The sequence below is a fragment of the Bubalus kerabau genome, chromosome 20 (assembly GCF_029407905.1).
Source record: "Bubalus kerabau isolate K-KA32 ecotype Philippines breed swamp buffalo chromosome 20, PCC_UOA_SB_1v2, whole genome shotgun sequence".
Taxonomy (NCBI): Eukaryota; Metazoa; Chordata; class Mammalia; order Artiodactyla; family Bovidae; genus Bubalus; species Bubalus kerabau.
The window spans coordinates 37,647,616-37,663,597 of record NC_073643.1 but is presented as its reverse complement, the minus strand read 5'-3'; the positions used below and the strand labels follow the sequence as shown (position 1 = coordinate 37,663,597).

The window sequence follows — 15,982 nt, the reverse complement described above, 5'->3', positions numbered from 1 at the left end:
AGGAAGGTCACCATGAGTGAAAAGATGAAGTAAATAAGAAATGATACAAGTTAGAGATATCTCTCCAAACTCCTGTGTTGGGGCATGGGGGCACAGAGGTGTTTCAATAAAGCCCTTCTTGATTTCAGTTATAAGGGAATTCCCAGACCCTTCAGTGTAAGGAGGGGGCTAGGGTTCACTGTGTGTCAGCACGGAGATCCAAAGAAAATGTAGCAGAAGGATGACATTGGTGTCCACTGTCTGACACAGATCCTTGGTCTTGTTTCATGTAGTTTGACAGCAACTGAGCTGCTATGAGGCCCCTCAGAAAAAATGGAGTGGGTCTTTGCTTTGTGTCTTTTGTTTTGTTACAGATGATATTTTCTACTATGCTTCCAGTATGTTGTCTTGAGTTTGGCTCCCATTTGTAGAGTCAATTACACAGAAACTTTTCAAAGAGAAAACTCATTCTGAAAATAAACAGATGATACCAGGAGACATAGTATGGTCACAAAGAATAACTCATATAAATAAAAAATGGAGACTCATGGGACTTCCCTGTTTGTCCAGTGGTTAGGAGGTCTTCCCTGTGGCTCAGTCGGTAAAGAGTCTGCCTGCAATGCAGGAGACCCGGGTTCAATCCCTGGGTCGGGAAGATCCCCTGGAGAAGGAAATGACAACCCACTCCAGTATTCTTGTCATGGGGAATCCCATGGATGGAGGAGCCTGGTGGACTACAGTCCATGGGGTCACAAAGAGTCAGAAACAACTGAGTGACTAATACACACTCTCTAAGACTTCACGTTCCAGTGCAGGGGCATGGGTTCATCCCGCATGCCTGGGTGTCTGGGAAGATTGTACCACGCCCCAGCACAACTAAGCCTGTGCACCACAACGGCTGAGACCATGCAACACAATCACTGAAGCCTGAACAACCTAGAGCCCGTGCTCCAGGACAAGAGACACCACCACAATGAGGAGCCCACAAATCGCAACTCGAGAGCAGGCCCCCACTCGATGCAACGCGAGAAAGCCCATGCACTTTAATGAAGATCCAGCACAACCAAAAGTAAATAAATAGAGAATCGCTATTTTAAAAATTAAAGGAGTCACTATTTTGAATTGAATTCTAAATTCCACTGATTTTTCCTGTCCATTTGCATCATTTAACAATTTGTGAAATAGCCTAGGTATGTCCAAAATCAGTTGTCTCATTAAAAATAAATTAACACATATACAGCTAAACAGTTTCCAAACATTTAGTGAATTCTCTTGATAACATTCACAAATAACATTTTACGCACAAATCCAATGTTTTATTTTGAGTTTGGGCCTTTCTCTGTAATTGAGAAGCTCAATTGAATTTTCCTGATTATTCCAAAGTAGTGAACATCATTCTAGGCTCAGACTCTTTCAGCTCTCCTATTATACTTCCTATCTCCTGCGCTTGACACAGCTTCCCCATATGCCCTATTACTTTTCTACCAAAAACGCTATCCAAAAAAAGGAGAAAAAAATCTCCATGTCTCCATATACCCCTGCACTAGGAGGCTGGCACGCAGGAAGGAAAGTTATTTTTGGTTATCTACATCTGAAAGGTCTTTTTAAAAAGGTCTCTGGGAACACATACAATTTTTAATTGCACATTTCAAAAGTCTCTGGCTCTTAAGAAGGCTTTTTTAAATTGCCTGGAGTCACAGGTCTGCTCACTAACCTGCTCCCCTCTACTGTAGTCCCAAGGCTGGCTGGAAGCACAACAAACTATAGTCTTGTCACCATGGCTAAAGAAAGGCAAGACCGAGCTGGATTCACCATGTGAAGTCATCTGCCAAAGCACCAGGGAAGGGATGTCAAGCGCAGTCAGGGATTGTACTGAAAGAGTTGCCATGGCAATTACTAGATGGAAAATTGAGAACCATTCAGATAACCCCTGAATTTCCCTTTATGGGATATGCGAATAGCAGCTATTATTGAAGCAGAGGCTACTAGGGAAAGCTTTAAGGCAAACACATATTTCACTTAGGCAAAGACATCAATAACCATCAACTTTTCAGTGAGACACTCTCTGTCCCCTTATTAAATACTGCAATATCTCCTCCAGCATTCACAATCCCTCTTCTGCTGCTGCTGCTGCTGCTGCTAAGTTGCGTCAGTCGTGTCCGACTCTGTGCGACCCCATAGATGGCAGCCCACCAGGCTCCCCCGTGATCTCAGCATTTATCACCATCCTACATGGGATACTCACTGATTGGGAGTTTTATGTCCCTCTCCCCCATACCCCACTGCAGGAGAGGCACAGCACATGCTCATACATACAACACTAGAACCAACAAGGATTCCTGACTGCATGTCCAGAGTGTAAATAAAACATGGCCTGTTTCATTGTGTGTGCTCCAAAAATGTGTGTTGAATGAACGAAAGAATAAGAGCACAAAGAAATGAAATTTAACGTGTCTTTGAGAAGGCTGCAAGAGGTGGCTGGGTGTGTAAGCTTTTCACCCTGATTATAGCAAAGTTAGAAAATGTAAAAATGTGTCTGGCAGTTTATAGAAATGAATGTTTTAAAAAGCCATTAGCATATTTTGAGTTGAGAATGCTTTCAGCTTAAAAGAGACATGAAGAGGACTTTGAAATTACACACTGACTTTCTGTTTCAACATTTAACTAGGGAGGGAAGATCAGAGGGTTCCACATTTATGCACATTTTATTATGTTTTATGTACAGGTAGGGCATCAGTTACTGTAGCTTTGGAGAAGTGCTTTTCTATATACAAGCAGTGGAATGAGGAGCTCTCTGCTGCAGCCTTGTGGCACACGTAATTTTCTAAGACAGGCTAATCTGCTGACTAGTCACCAGTTGTAAGATCTGGTGATGTGGAAGGATCACCTGGGTAGCCTTTTTTTATGTATTCATTTCTAGGGCCTGCCCTGGATTCACTGAATCTGGAACTTCTGGGTCTCGGCCCAAAAACATCTACTCATAAACAACCTGTAGCTGCTTGCTTCTCTGCCAAGTTGGCACTATTCTTGGAACTAGTGTTTGAATACCATAGAACAGTGTTACCCCAGAGTACTTCCTGTGACACAGGAAATGCTCGGTATCTACACTATCCAATACAGCAGCCGCTAGTCAAAAACGAGGGTCTCCTGACCCCTTGAAATGTGGCCAGTGGAAACAAGAAACTAACTTTTTTATTTTTTAAAACTGTAATTAACTTGAATTTAAAAGGTAACATGTACCTAATAGCATCCAAACTGAATGGCATACATTAAGATGATGAGGTATCCCACAAAATAAAGAAAACACACACACACACACCAAAAAGGTTTAAGTCAGAAGTTAAACTGTTCCTAATGACACCCAGGGTTCAAATCTGTGCTCTACTACTTCCCAGCTGTGTGTGAATTATTAAACCTCTCTCTGCCTGAGTGTCAGATGTATAAGTGGAGATAATGGGAGTACTATCCTCACTATTTACATGATAGTTGTAAGAAGGAACGGTGACAGATAACAGAGCTGAAGTGCTCAAGGAGGTGCCTGATGCATAAAAAGAGGTTATCAGTGTAGGTTATTATTTTGTTGATGGTGGCGGTGAAATGCGTAGGGTGAGGGGGTAGCTGCAAAATCTCTGAGCATAAAGCTGGAAGCTGGAGAGATTTCCCAAGAGCAAATCTGACATTTTCTGAGTTTGAGAAGGATATTCTCTTGATCAGAGGAAAGTTCAGTTGAGCAATGAACTCAGCAAAATTAATACCAAACAAATCTAACCCTATTAGCTACACAGCTTCTTCCTGAGAGTACTGTCAGGAACACAGACCAGGATGCTTAACAGGTACATAGGGAACTCAGAGTTGTAACCTATGGTGATAAAGCCCAACTTAATGTTTCTTACAACTGTAGCTTGGAGTCAGAGAGTATGGATTTAAACTGGCTTCTATGGTATTGGTTATACTTTTGAAGATTACGATTATGCTTGAAAGACAACAATCAATACAGAGACTATAGAGTAGAAAGTTTTAAGAATAGACTATTTCCCACAGGGAGTTCAGTGAGCCTCACCCAAACCCCAACCACTAGGGGACCCAAGAAGATTAAAGAAGAAAGGGGAGGGGGGAAAAGAAAGAGAAGAATCTGAAATAAAGTTCCTCATACAGATCAATACTGTCTGGACTCTTAACTCAGTTGGTGCACAAAGCATTTGACACTCAGAATCTGAAACTTTAAAGCTCTAATTTATTTAATCTCTAAGACAATCCTTTAAGGAAGCCAGGCTGTTTATCACGGATGTACATACGTTATTTCACACAATAATAAATTTAGCAGAGAGGATGAAATCTAGTTCAGGATATCCTACAGTGGAAAAACAAAACAAAACAAAACAAAACACAGTCTCATACCTCCATGGGATTTAAAGTCTGAAGAAGAAACTTGCTAAATAACTGAACTCAAATGAACACTAATTACCAACTGTTAAATTCTATAAATGAGAAGTTTGACATGGGAAGAGTGAATAGGACAGAATCCAACAAAAACCTTAGATGAGCAGAAGTTGGCAAAGCAAAGAGTGGGAGGAAAAGACAGCTGCAAACAGAGAACAGCATATGCAAAGACCCTAATGTGGTCCACAGTTTCAAGGATTCAAGGAATTAACAAGAGGTTCAAGGAACTGAAAAGTTAGTGTAGTTAACTTACCATGAGAGAAAGAAAGAAGACAACATGAAGTTGAAGAAGGAATTTTATACTTTAAAAATACAGAGGAGCCCACAATCCTGTTGATATTAATTTATATATCATTATCTTCTATGTTTTGTCTGTATTAAAAACATTATCACCATTAAATGGTATCAAACCATTTTATACAAGTTGATATTAACACTAATCTCAATATCAGCTAAAAGGGAAATAATTTTTCTTATAAAAAAAATGGAGGAATAAAAATTAGGGAAAACGGGTATCTTCCCTATCTTTTAATATCTAACACATTTATATCTTTAAAAATGTAGAGAGAAGAAAAGACAAATTTTACAGCTTTTTATTGGTTCTGTAACATACTTCCCAAAACTATTAAATATGATGTTTATTCTATTTTTTTATCTAAAAGAAAAAAGCTAAAGAAAAAAAATCCCCAAATCTTTTCTATCCTTTAAAAGTAATGAGGCCTGAAAGTAGCAAGATTCTGAGCTTCCACTTTTCTGTAATGAATCTCAGTAGGGATGCATACTATTTGTGAATGTAAATAAGTGAGAACCAATGAAACGTTGGAATACATGCATAAATGCCCAAACTGCAACAAGAACAGAGGTTAGAGTGTAAAACACAGTAATATCAAACCATTTTACATTTACAAGAAAATCTTAGTCAAAAGCAAATACATTGACTAGAATCTTAAAACATGCAGTGCTGAATTTTCAATGTATCTTATTTAACACTGTATTAAATGTGTGTGTTCTCTAAATTTAGGGTTCACAACTCAACATGATTTTGCACCCTACCCCCGCCCCCACTCCCAGCAGCATTTGGCAAAATCTGGAGACAGCTTTGTTTGTCACACTGGGGGAGGGTTTCTCCTGGCACTGAGTGGGTAGAGGCTGGGAACACTGCTCATCCCCTACCATATATACAGGTCAGCCCCACAACAAAGAACTATCTTGGAACAATCCTTTGGGAAGATCTGGGAATTATCAGATTTCATTTTTTAAAGTTTCTTTAAAAAAATTAAACTTTTGAGTCAAACTAGGATGCAATTATAAAAACACTTTACCCTGAACTGGAGCTTCTCTGGCTGGCTCCGGATTACCTGGGGGGTGGTTTGGAATAGCAGGAGGCACAAGCGATGAATGATCTTCTGTCCATTCTACAATGAAAACAAGAAATAGTTTACTGTTTTCCTTCCAATCACTGGTCACCTTACTTAGGATTCACCACCTTCTTCATTATAAAACTACCCAAACCAATAAAACCAGAAGCAGAGAGCTTCACTTGAAAAGAAATTGGTATCTGATGCCATTCTATGTAGGGCTTCCCAGGTGGCGCTAGTGATAAAGAACCCTCCTGCCAATGCAGGAGACATAAGAGATGTGGGTTCGATCCCTGGATCAGGAAGATCCCCTAGAGAAGGGCATTGGCAACCTGCTCCAGCATTCTTGTGTGCAGAATCCCATGGACAGAGGAGCCTGGTGGGCTATAGCCCATATGGCTGCACAGAGTAGGACACCACTTAGCACACCACTCTATGTTAAGGTCCCTCCCTCTGTGTGTGTGTGGGTGTGTGTGTGTGTGTGTGTGTGTGTGTGTTTATGTCTCTTTCTCCTAAGACCTCTGAGGACAGAACTAAAACCAATAAAAATACAACCAATAAAATCTCCAGTTCTCTCTGGCTGCAGAGTTCAAAGTGAGATCAAGTAAGAAAATATAAGAAAAGATATACAGTAAACTAAAGCAGGCCCAATAAGGCAGAAACTTCTATAGTTCATCTGAGACTTGGCTGGGCAGCTGACGTCTGCTTGGCTGGGGCAGGAAAGGTAGGTTTCAGGAGTTTGGTAAGGTGCTGTCCCCTATCATCTCTAAAACCTGAGGGGGACCCATTACGAAACCCCCCGAGTCCTAAGTAGTCTAAGTTTACGAACTAAGTGTAGTCTCGTTCACTTTGAAGACCAAGAAACAACTCACTGCGAATGAATCTTAAGATTCATCTCAAACTCACCTTTGTGAGTTTATGTACACAGTCAACTGTGTACATATAGTCAATTTTACACTCATTTTTCAATTGTACATTCTCATTTCCCAAATTCATAAAAATATTTTTTAAAATTTTTAAATAGAAGAGAGATTAAGGTAGAAAGGAGAACTTCTCAATAGCTGAAGGTGTGCACACACACACACACACACACACACAAACACACTTTCTAAAATACAGCCTATGGCCGTGGTTGGCAAACTATGGCTTACAGGCCAAATTGGCCCCCATGCCTATTTCTATCAAGCTTGCAAGTCAAGAACGGTTTTCACACATTTCTAAATGATTAAGAAGAATATTTTGTTGGCACATAAATTACATGACACTCAAATTTCAGGGTTCAGTGTTTCAGCCACATACATTTGTTTACAGTCTATAACATATTTCATACCATAAGGGCAGAGATGAGTAGCTGTAATAGATGCTGTATGAATAGAAAAGCCTAAAGTATTTATTATCTGGTCATTTACAAAAAAGTTTGCCAACTTCCATGCTATGGTCTACATTTATTAAGTTCAATACGATAATAAGAGAAGTACTGAATTTTATATTCATATAAAAGGAGCAGTAAACCTAATATTTTTAAAGACTGCAATGAAAAATGAAGAAAAATCTAATCATCTGCTAATACACAGATGGCTAAATGAAGTAAAGAGATTCATAAAAGGAATATTATGCAGTCATTAAAAATCCCAAGGTAAATCTATATTAAGCATCCTTGAAAAGGTACAAGAAATATATTTAACTGAGAAAAATAGGCCAGAAAACTAATATGTATGTAAATGCAGAATGTATTCATATACATAAATTATGACCTGGTGTTTGTTAAAATCTGCATATTTGTATATCCCCAGAAAATTTCTGCACATTGCTTATTGCTGAGAATAGAATGGGAGCCAGCAGGGAGATGTAAATGTTCTCCACTTCTGAACTGTTCATGTTTTTGTGAAGAGCACGAAGTAACTTTTAATTTTTTAAGAGCCCCGAAAATTACCAGCTTTCTCTGAAGCCTGCTGCTGCTGCTGCTAAGTCGTTCCAGTCGTGTCCGACTCTGTGCGACCCCAGAGACGGCAGCCCACCAGGCTCCCCTTTCCCTGGGATTCTCCAGGCAAGAACACTGGAGTGGCTTGCCATTTCTTTCTCCAGTGCATGAAAGTGAAAAGTGAAAGTGAAGTTGCTCAGTCGTGTCCGACTCCTAGCGACCCCATGGACTGCAGCCTACCAGGCTCCTCCGTCCATGGGATTTTCCAGGCAAGAGTACTGGAGTGGGGTGCCATTGCCTTCTCCATCTCTGATGCCTACATGCCTACAATTAAAAGTTAGTTCCATACCTGCACATCTTCTTAAAGTGCTAGCAGTGGTTTGGATTTAGATACAGGACACGACTGAGCGACTTCACTTTCACTTTTCACTTTCATGCATTGGAGGAGGAAATGGCAACCCACTCCAGTACTGTCGCCTGGAAAATCCCATGGACAGAGGAGCCTGGTGGGCTGCAGTCTATGGGGTCGCTAGGAGTCGGACACGACTGAGCAACTTCACTTTCACTTTTCACTTTCATGCATTGGAGGAGGAAATGGCAACCCACTCCAGCGTTCTTGCCTGGAGAATCCCAGGGATGGCGGGGCCTGGTGGGCTGCCGTCTATGGGGTCGCACAGAGTCGGACACGACTGAAGTGACTTAGCAGCAGCAGCAGCTGTGCAAAAGCTCCCGGGAACAAGGGAGTTCTGTCACCATCAGAAATGTTCTCCAATCTAACAAGAGCCCCTTTCTAAATCCGAGTGGAGATTGGGTGCTTTTAAACTGGGCCCCCTGCTTTAGCTGTCTGGGTTCAGGGTGTGGACTCGAGCAGAGGTTCTGCATCACTCCCCACGCTTCCAGGACATTGAGTTCCTAGCACCACACAGGACATGATCCTCGCGGCCTCTTCTGACCACACGGGGGTGTCAGTGCCCAGGCTTTGCCTGGAGCTTCTGGCCCACAGATAGAGGGAAAGCCAACCTTCTGGCTGCTGTTGCTGTTGCTGTTGCTGTTGTTGCTGCTGCTCCAGCTGCTTCTTCCGTTTGGCTTCTAGAACTGGGTTCTCATATTGTGTCTTCCTGTTGATGTGGCTGGAACAGAAGACATACTGCACTCAGTTAGGAAACATTTTGTCCCACAAGCAAAATGCCAATCAGGCCAAGTTCCCTTGATTGGACCTGAGCAAAGCAGGTGATTGAGCATGTTGTGTCAAAAAGCACAGTTAGGAAGATACAATAAAAATAAAAATGAATGGTTTCCACACATTGACTGCTTATCTGTACCAAGTATTGTACATGTGATTTTTTTTAAAATCAGTTTTTTTAAAAACCAGTTTTACATGTGATTTATTTTAAAAATCTTCAGTAAATGCCAAGATGAAGGTCCTATTTTTATTGTTATTTTGTGGATAAGGAAAATAAGTTTCTGAGCAGTTAAGTAACAGCTGACCTAACAAAACAGAGCTAGTCAGCACTAAGGAGGCTTCAAGCTCAGCATGGTCAGCTCTCAAGTCCCAGGACTGTAAACACCGACTATCCCAAATGTCCAAAGACTCATGTGACAAAGGACATTTCTTTAATTCAACAAGAAGTCAGTTACAGAATTATTTTAAAATGGAGCTCAAAGTGGAGATGTAGTGTTGTCTGTAACATGTAGTGCCAGAAACTGTGTGTAACTTTCTACAATACAGTTCATGGAACCATAAGCACCCTGCTCCCCAAAGATCAAGTTAAAAGAAGGACCATACCAACATCTGTCAACTATTTTGATCAATAGGCATGGAGTCAGGATTCAAAGTGTAAGCCCTAGGCAAAAAGATTCCATCCAAATGCAGCTAACCTAAGCAAATGTGATGTGTTCAAAGTGACAAAGACCCAGATACTTCAGATGGCTCCAAAATGAATAAGGGCAAGGAAACATAAAAATACACACACATACATTACAAATATATATATGAATCCAAAGCACTTTTTTTTTTTGCCATTCTTATTCAGTGTATATATATGCAGGCTTCCCTGTTGGCTCAGCAGTAAAGAATTCATCTGCCAATGTTGGAGGCCTGGGCTTGATCCCTGGGTCAGAAAGATCCCCTGGAGAAGGACATGGCAACCCACACCACTATTCTTGCCTGGGAAATCCCATGGACAGAGGAGCTTGGCAGGTTACAGTCCATGCGGACACAAAAGAGTCAGACACAACTGAGAAACTAAACAACGATTACGATATATGTATATATACACATATTACATCAACACATATATATACAGGCCTACACATATTTTTTACCTCATCAAAATCATATTTCATAAGTTTAGAAATATTCCTACTCTGTGATTATTTAGAACTCAAAATGCTGTTTTCAAGCCAGGCTTTATTTTTTAACAGTTTCCCTGGAGGCTCCAGCTGCTAAAGAATCCACCTGCAATGCGGGAGACCTGGATTCGATCCCTGGGTTGGGAAGATCCCCTGGAGAAGGAAACGGCTACCTTCTGGTACTGGAGAATTTAGAAAGTTTAAATGAATAAATAATCACTGAGAATCTCAGACCTGAGCAGGGCAAAACAATAGGCAAAACTGATGCTCTTCCTGAAGATAAACAACTCATACTCATATGGTCTATTGAGTAGTTGCTTTTCGCATTCATTCAAATAATACCTGTTATTAAGTACCTGCCATAGACCAGGACTATGTTTGGCTCTGGCAATACCGTAGTAAACAGAAGACATGTTGCCCTCAGGGATTTTATTATATATCATCATCAGATTTGCTGAATATTTTCTTATTCACTACTTGTTTTTACCTTATCACAATGGCAAATTCTATTCAGCATAAATGTACATAATTACAGAAGAATGCAAACTAAAATGTGTCTTAATAGGCACTTACTCTACATAGTAGATACCATAGACAGGGTCTTCAATCTTTTCCCAACCAGCAGGCAGTTCTGAAAAATAAAAGAACATTCAGAGCAAGAAGAAGATATTCCTGAAGAGCTTAGAGATTTTCAACAACTGACTTAGGCAAAAAAAAAAAAAAAAAAAAAAAGAGTCATAAAAATACTGTCTTAAGTCCAAATAAAAATACTGTCTAAAGTTCAATTAAAAAGTGAGCATTATATTATCAGTGTTTTTCCACACAAAGAACAATTCTTTACTGATATTTTGTATAAGCAAAGGAAACTTAATATAATGCAGTCTTAGGTGCCTTCATTCTAAATCAACTATTAAACTAGATTTTAATGAAAATATATTTAAATTTTGCCTTGAATGCCTGGTTCCCATCCTAAATATCTGCAGTGTTCTCATTCTATTGCTAGACTGCCTTACCACACAAGCAAAAATGGATGAAAATAAACGTTCCTTTTCATTTTCAATGTAAGTCCCATTTTTGCTCTCCCTAGAATACATTAAAATTTGCATCTAATTTTCTCCTTGTTCCTAATTAAAATGCTACCAAGTAAATAAAAATGCCCACCTGGAGTTGAGTTCTTGAGTTGTACACACCTATCACTCAACTGGCTACATCTGGACAGGCCCAAATCTTCACCAGGCTGTGCCTATGAAAGCAGAAACATCGGTCCTGCTCTCCAAAAACTCTCCACATAACTGGGTATACTTCATTCCTTTAAATGGTGGTAGTAAAATGGCACTGGGGAATATACATGCCTTTCGGAAAACTCATCTGCGCTCTACTGAACTTCACTTCATAAAGTTTCATATCAAAAGCTGCAACTTCGTTAACGAGCTAACAGAAGGTTCTGTCATAACAAGTGCTTATTTCCAAAAGTCCACTGCACCAGATAACTCTGTGAAAGAGCAACTACGTTGTATTTCGTGTCACTAAACAATTCTTCAGGCAGAGCTGCAATTCTCAACTTAATTTCAAAGCCACTCTGCTCTGTGTGTAGTTAAGGCAAGGTGGTATAAAACACTGTACTCCAAAGCGAACCTTTATTCCTAGAAGGACACATTAAGACTGACTTGAACTGAACATTACACTTGATTGAAAAACAAGACTTAAAAAAAAAAACTCCATGATTTTGTGGTCACCATTTGAAAATAGTGACCATTTCATCAGGGCTTAGGTTCTCCATAAGAGACAAAGAGTTCTATACTAAAATGGAGTCGTGCATGCACATTCACACATGTGCAGACACAGATACACACACACACACACACACACAGGCTAATTACTCAAAGATTACATTTTGCTCAGATTTGGCTGCACATCAAGAGACATTAATTTGATGGGTTTTGCTCCACATGTTATTTGTTTGCAAACAGAGACATGTTTTCCCCTCCCCCTTTCTTCATGGGCGTGGGGAACACTTAGCAGGTTTTAAAGAAGTCTTTGAATACTGGGAGACACAGCTACTAAAATGCAAGGCAGGTCCAATGTGCAGATGTTGACACAACTTGGCTTTTTTATACGCAGTGTCTTGTGAAGTGATGCAAATCAAATGCCTGGGAAGTGGTTTCCCCTTACAATGCTGGAAATTACCATTTAAATGAAAACGAACCAGGAAAAATATTTCCAAAGAGCTGGGAAATCTGAAGATTAGAAAAATGCAAATTGGTGCCCAGGCATATGTTTGTGCTGGCACAGGGCAGGAGAGTGAGTGGGTATTAGGGGACTGCACCTTGTTTAATGAATCAAACTTCTTTTCAAATTGGGCAACCTTAATATATGACCCAGGGACTTCCCTGGCAGGCCAGTGGTTAAGACTTTGTCTCCCAGTGCAGAGGTCTGAGTTCTATCCCTGGTGGTTGGGGAGCTAAGACCCCATAAGACTCTCAGCCAAACAACCAAAACATAAAAAAGAGAAGCAATATTGTAACAAATTCAACAAAGACTCTTTTTTAAAAAATGGTCCACATTTGGGGAAAGAAAAAAAAAAAAAAAACTTAAAAAGATATATATGGCCTGATCATCTTTGGCTAACACAGGGAAAAAATGAAGAATTCGATTCATTCCATTACTTGTCAAACATTTGTTGAGTGCCTACTCAAACATTTGTTGAGTGCCTGAGGGTATGCTAGACACCAAGGACACAGAGATAATTACAAGGGCACCGTTTGGGCAGACAGTTCAAATATGGCACAGTGAGTGCTCTAATGGAGGTCCAAGAGGGCTTCAAGAAGAAGCCACCTTTCACTTAGCCGTGTCACCTACTCGACAACTTACATACTAGGGTTGAGACACAACGTTGGTCAACTGGTACTTCTGGACATTTGCTATTCTGGGACAGATTAACAAACTCCAAAAATGGTCCAGTTTTTTCAAGATAAAGCTCATTTAACACTGAAAAGATAGATCTCTCACTTCCAATGCAGTGATTAACTTAATAATAGGAATTCATTTCTGAAAGCTTAAAATAGAAATTGGTCATCCATTTAAAAACAGAGGATGCTTGTCTTGCAGTGTGCCATTTGGGTCTAAAAAGTTGAAAATGGGAGAAAATACTGAAGCCTAGAAAATGATGACATTAAAATTTTTTTCTTACTCTAAAGTTACTTAAGAGAGCCACGCCCTTGTGTCTAAGAACTGTCAGACCTCAGACCAGTCTGGACAAGATATCACTGAGACTGAAGGTGGCGAAGATCCTTCTGGGGTTGTCCAGATCTAAGGTATGAACCTTAGCCATACTCTTTTCTATCTGCCTCGTGTTCAGCTACTTACTAACATCTTGAAACCACACCTTTCCCCTAGATTTACCTCGAAGGTCAAATGTAGATTAAATAAGGTTTGAAAACCTTTTACATAGCACCTGGCACCTAAGCTTAGCTAATAGCAATTGTAAGAAAGCCCAAAAGGAGCAGGACAGATCCACGTGGCCTGTTAGCTTGCTGTTCCTACCATTAAAAAATTCACACTGTACTAATCATCACCATGGAAGCAAATATGGAGCAGACAAATGTTCCCAGAGTTTTGTCAACACACAGATTAAAAGTCATGTTCACAAACAGAGATAAATTTCTAAACTGTGATTCAGTGTTGGCTGAGAGGGGACCTCATTTCTCTGTCTCTGCCTCCTAACTGGCTGCAGCACATGAATACTCTGTAATTCAAAAAGAAGCTTGTTCAAGTGCTTTTTGATTCTGGGGAGTTTACTGCAGAAGATGTGATAAATTCTACAAACCCAAAGTGCATAACAGAGTTACCGATTCAGCACAAACAACAGAGCTCAGAAATGACAACTCTGTAAGCAAATGATCTGGGTCCAACACCCAAGCCCACAACCCCTACTTCTCAGAGGCAGATTATAGAGAGGGTGTCCTTGTCACATCTAGAATCATATTTTTCAATGAAAACGTTGACAGTTGCTATTGTCTGAAATTAGGATCCTCTTATTAAGAAAATGGGCAGTGAGCTTGTCAAAAGAACCTGAAGTGAATGCAAGGAAAAAGTATGTGTGTGTATGTACACCACTCTTTATACAGAGGACACATACAGACAAAAACCAGGGAGTCCTATCTCTACCCACAAGGACACATTTGGGCCAACTCTGTAGTATACATGTTGCTCTCCTGTCCCATATTAAACACAAAAAGTATCACAAGGAAGAACCAAAATGTCCAACAGGGAAGAACTGGTTAATAAATCAGAAAATTGGCAAAAACAATATGTGATCACAGGGACAAATATATAGTAAGATACAATATCATTAAGTCTTCTCTTAAGCCCCATGGGAGCTCATCTTTACATGTTAGGAACAGGAAGCTAAGAGAAGGTGAATGACTTCCCCAAGATGATGGAGTCAGTAAGTGGGAGAGCCCAGAAATGAAGCCAGGCAATGTGCCTTGACCCCTGAGACAGCTTCTGCTTTACCAAACCATCTCGCAGAACTGTGGCTCTGAACATGAAAAGGGATACTATGCAGCCAGTAACACTTACTTTGCAGTCTTTAACAGCACAGGAAGGTTTCCACAATGTTACAAGGTACACCAAAACAGAGGACAATTGATTCTTCCCTAAACATGTCAACATTCAAGCTTCCAAGAAGCAAACAGGCTGTGCCCCTGTGCACAGTGGAATTCTCTCACCAGCCAGCTACACATGGTGGTGGGCGCTCACTCACATTAGTCAGGCAGCCAGGGGCTACAGTCCACGGAGTCGCAAGGAGTCAGACACGACTGAGCACACACACAGAGTAGTTTACACTGGTTCCACGAAGGACTGAGGCACTCATTTTTCATCTGGAAAACCTAGTTCTGTCTTTTTCAACAATAATTAATATCACTAGATTAATATATTTTTTAATTTACAAAATGAGTTTCAAATTGTTCTATTATACAGGCTGAATCTCAAATCATTCCTACCACAATGACAACTTACTTTATGTCTTTAAAAATATATCTTTCAACAGTTATGGACCACTGTTGACATATCCACCAAAAACAACAGGATACGTTCCAAACATTAACAAAAATAGAGCAAGATTCTATTATATCCTGAGCCAACCATGATAAATCATCTTTATTTAGATAATAAAAAAATCAAACTGAACAAAAACCAATAATCTGTATTAAATATTTATATTATCAGTTTTTAAGGCAAACTTAAAAATGCTAGCCTGATTGAATAATCTCAGGACAGGTCTATTCATACTGATGTTAAATAATCTTGTTTTAAAAATATATTATTGTCAAATTTCAATCAGCCAAGGCTTTCAAGTGCAATTTAGCCAAAACTTGTGCTTTCCCATCTATCGTTTCATACATGCATCAGATGGAAAGCAAACTAATTTTAATACCGTTCAAAGATGAACATAAACGTTTAACTTACCAGGGAACATAATTCAATATGTTCCAACAGCAAAGATAAAAGAGTTTGGCATGATCAACTAATGTAAATTATTCCCAAACTGCAAGAACTCAGAGTAGTCAAGACTTGATTTCTACTGACATACACATTTGAAGGACAATAACACAGAAACCGGCATCTGGTTTTCAAGCCATTCACTACAGTTACAAACTCAACAAGTAGCCTGTGACTAACAATATAACACTAGGACTTAGCAAGCATTCAGTTTATCAGTGGAACGTTGTACTGCTGTTACTCTCCCTAAGATCTTTCAATTAGTCTGGTAGATTTTTGTTTGTTTTGCTTTTCTGTATTCCCCATGGAGAAAACCACTCATACCAAATACAGAATTGAGACTGAGATAGACTATAGGAGAGTTCAGGGGACATGGCAAGCATCTATCCCCCGGTTTTTTCTTAATCCTTAATTTACGAGAGTACTG

General features: G+C 39.8%; 1 protein-coding gene across 14 annotated transcripts in view; it reads right to left on the bottom strand.

Annotated features, from left to right (window-relative positions):
* Positions 1-15,982, bottom strand: part of MAGI1 (membrane associated guanylate kinase, WW and PDZ domain containing 1) — a 643,759-nt gene that overhangs the window by 80,492 nt on the left and 547,285 nt on the right. For all 14 annotated transcript variants that reach the window (XM_055557176.1, XM_055557178.1, XM_055557179.1 and 11 more), the window contains 3 exons: positions 10,624-10,681; positions 8,719-8,828; positions 5,742-5,834 (listed from right to left, as the gene is read on the bottom strand). In XM_055557176.1, the coding sequence (XP_055413151.1) occupies positions 5,742-5,834; positions 8,719-8,828; positions 10,624-10,681 (261 nt within the window). The remainder of the gene's footprint in view (positions 1-5,741; positions 5,835-8,718; positions 8,829-10,623; positions 10,682-15,982) is intronic.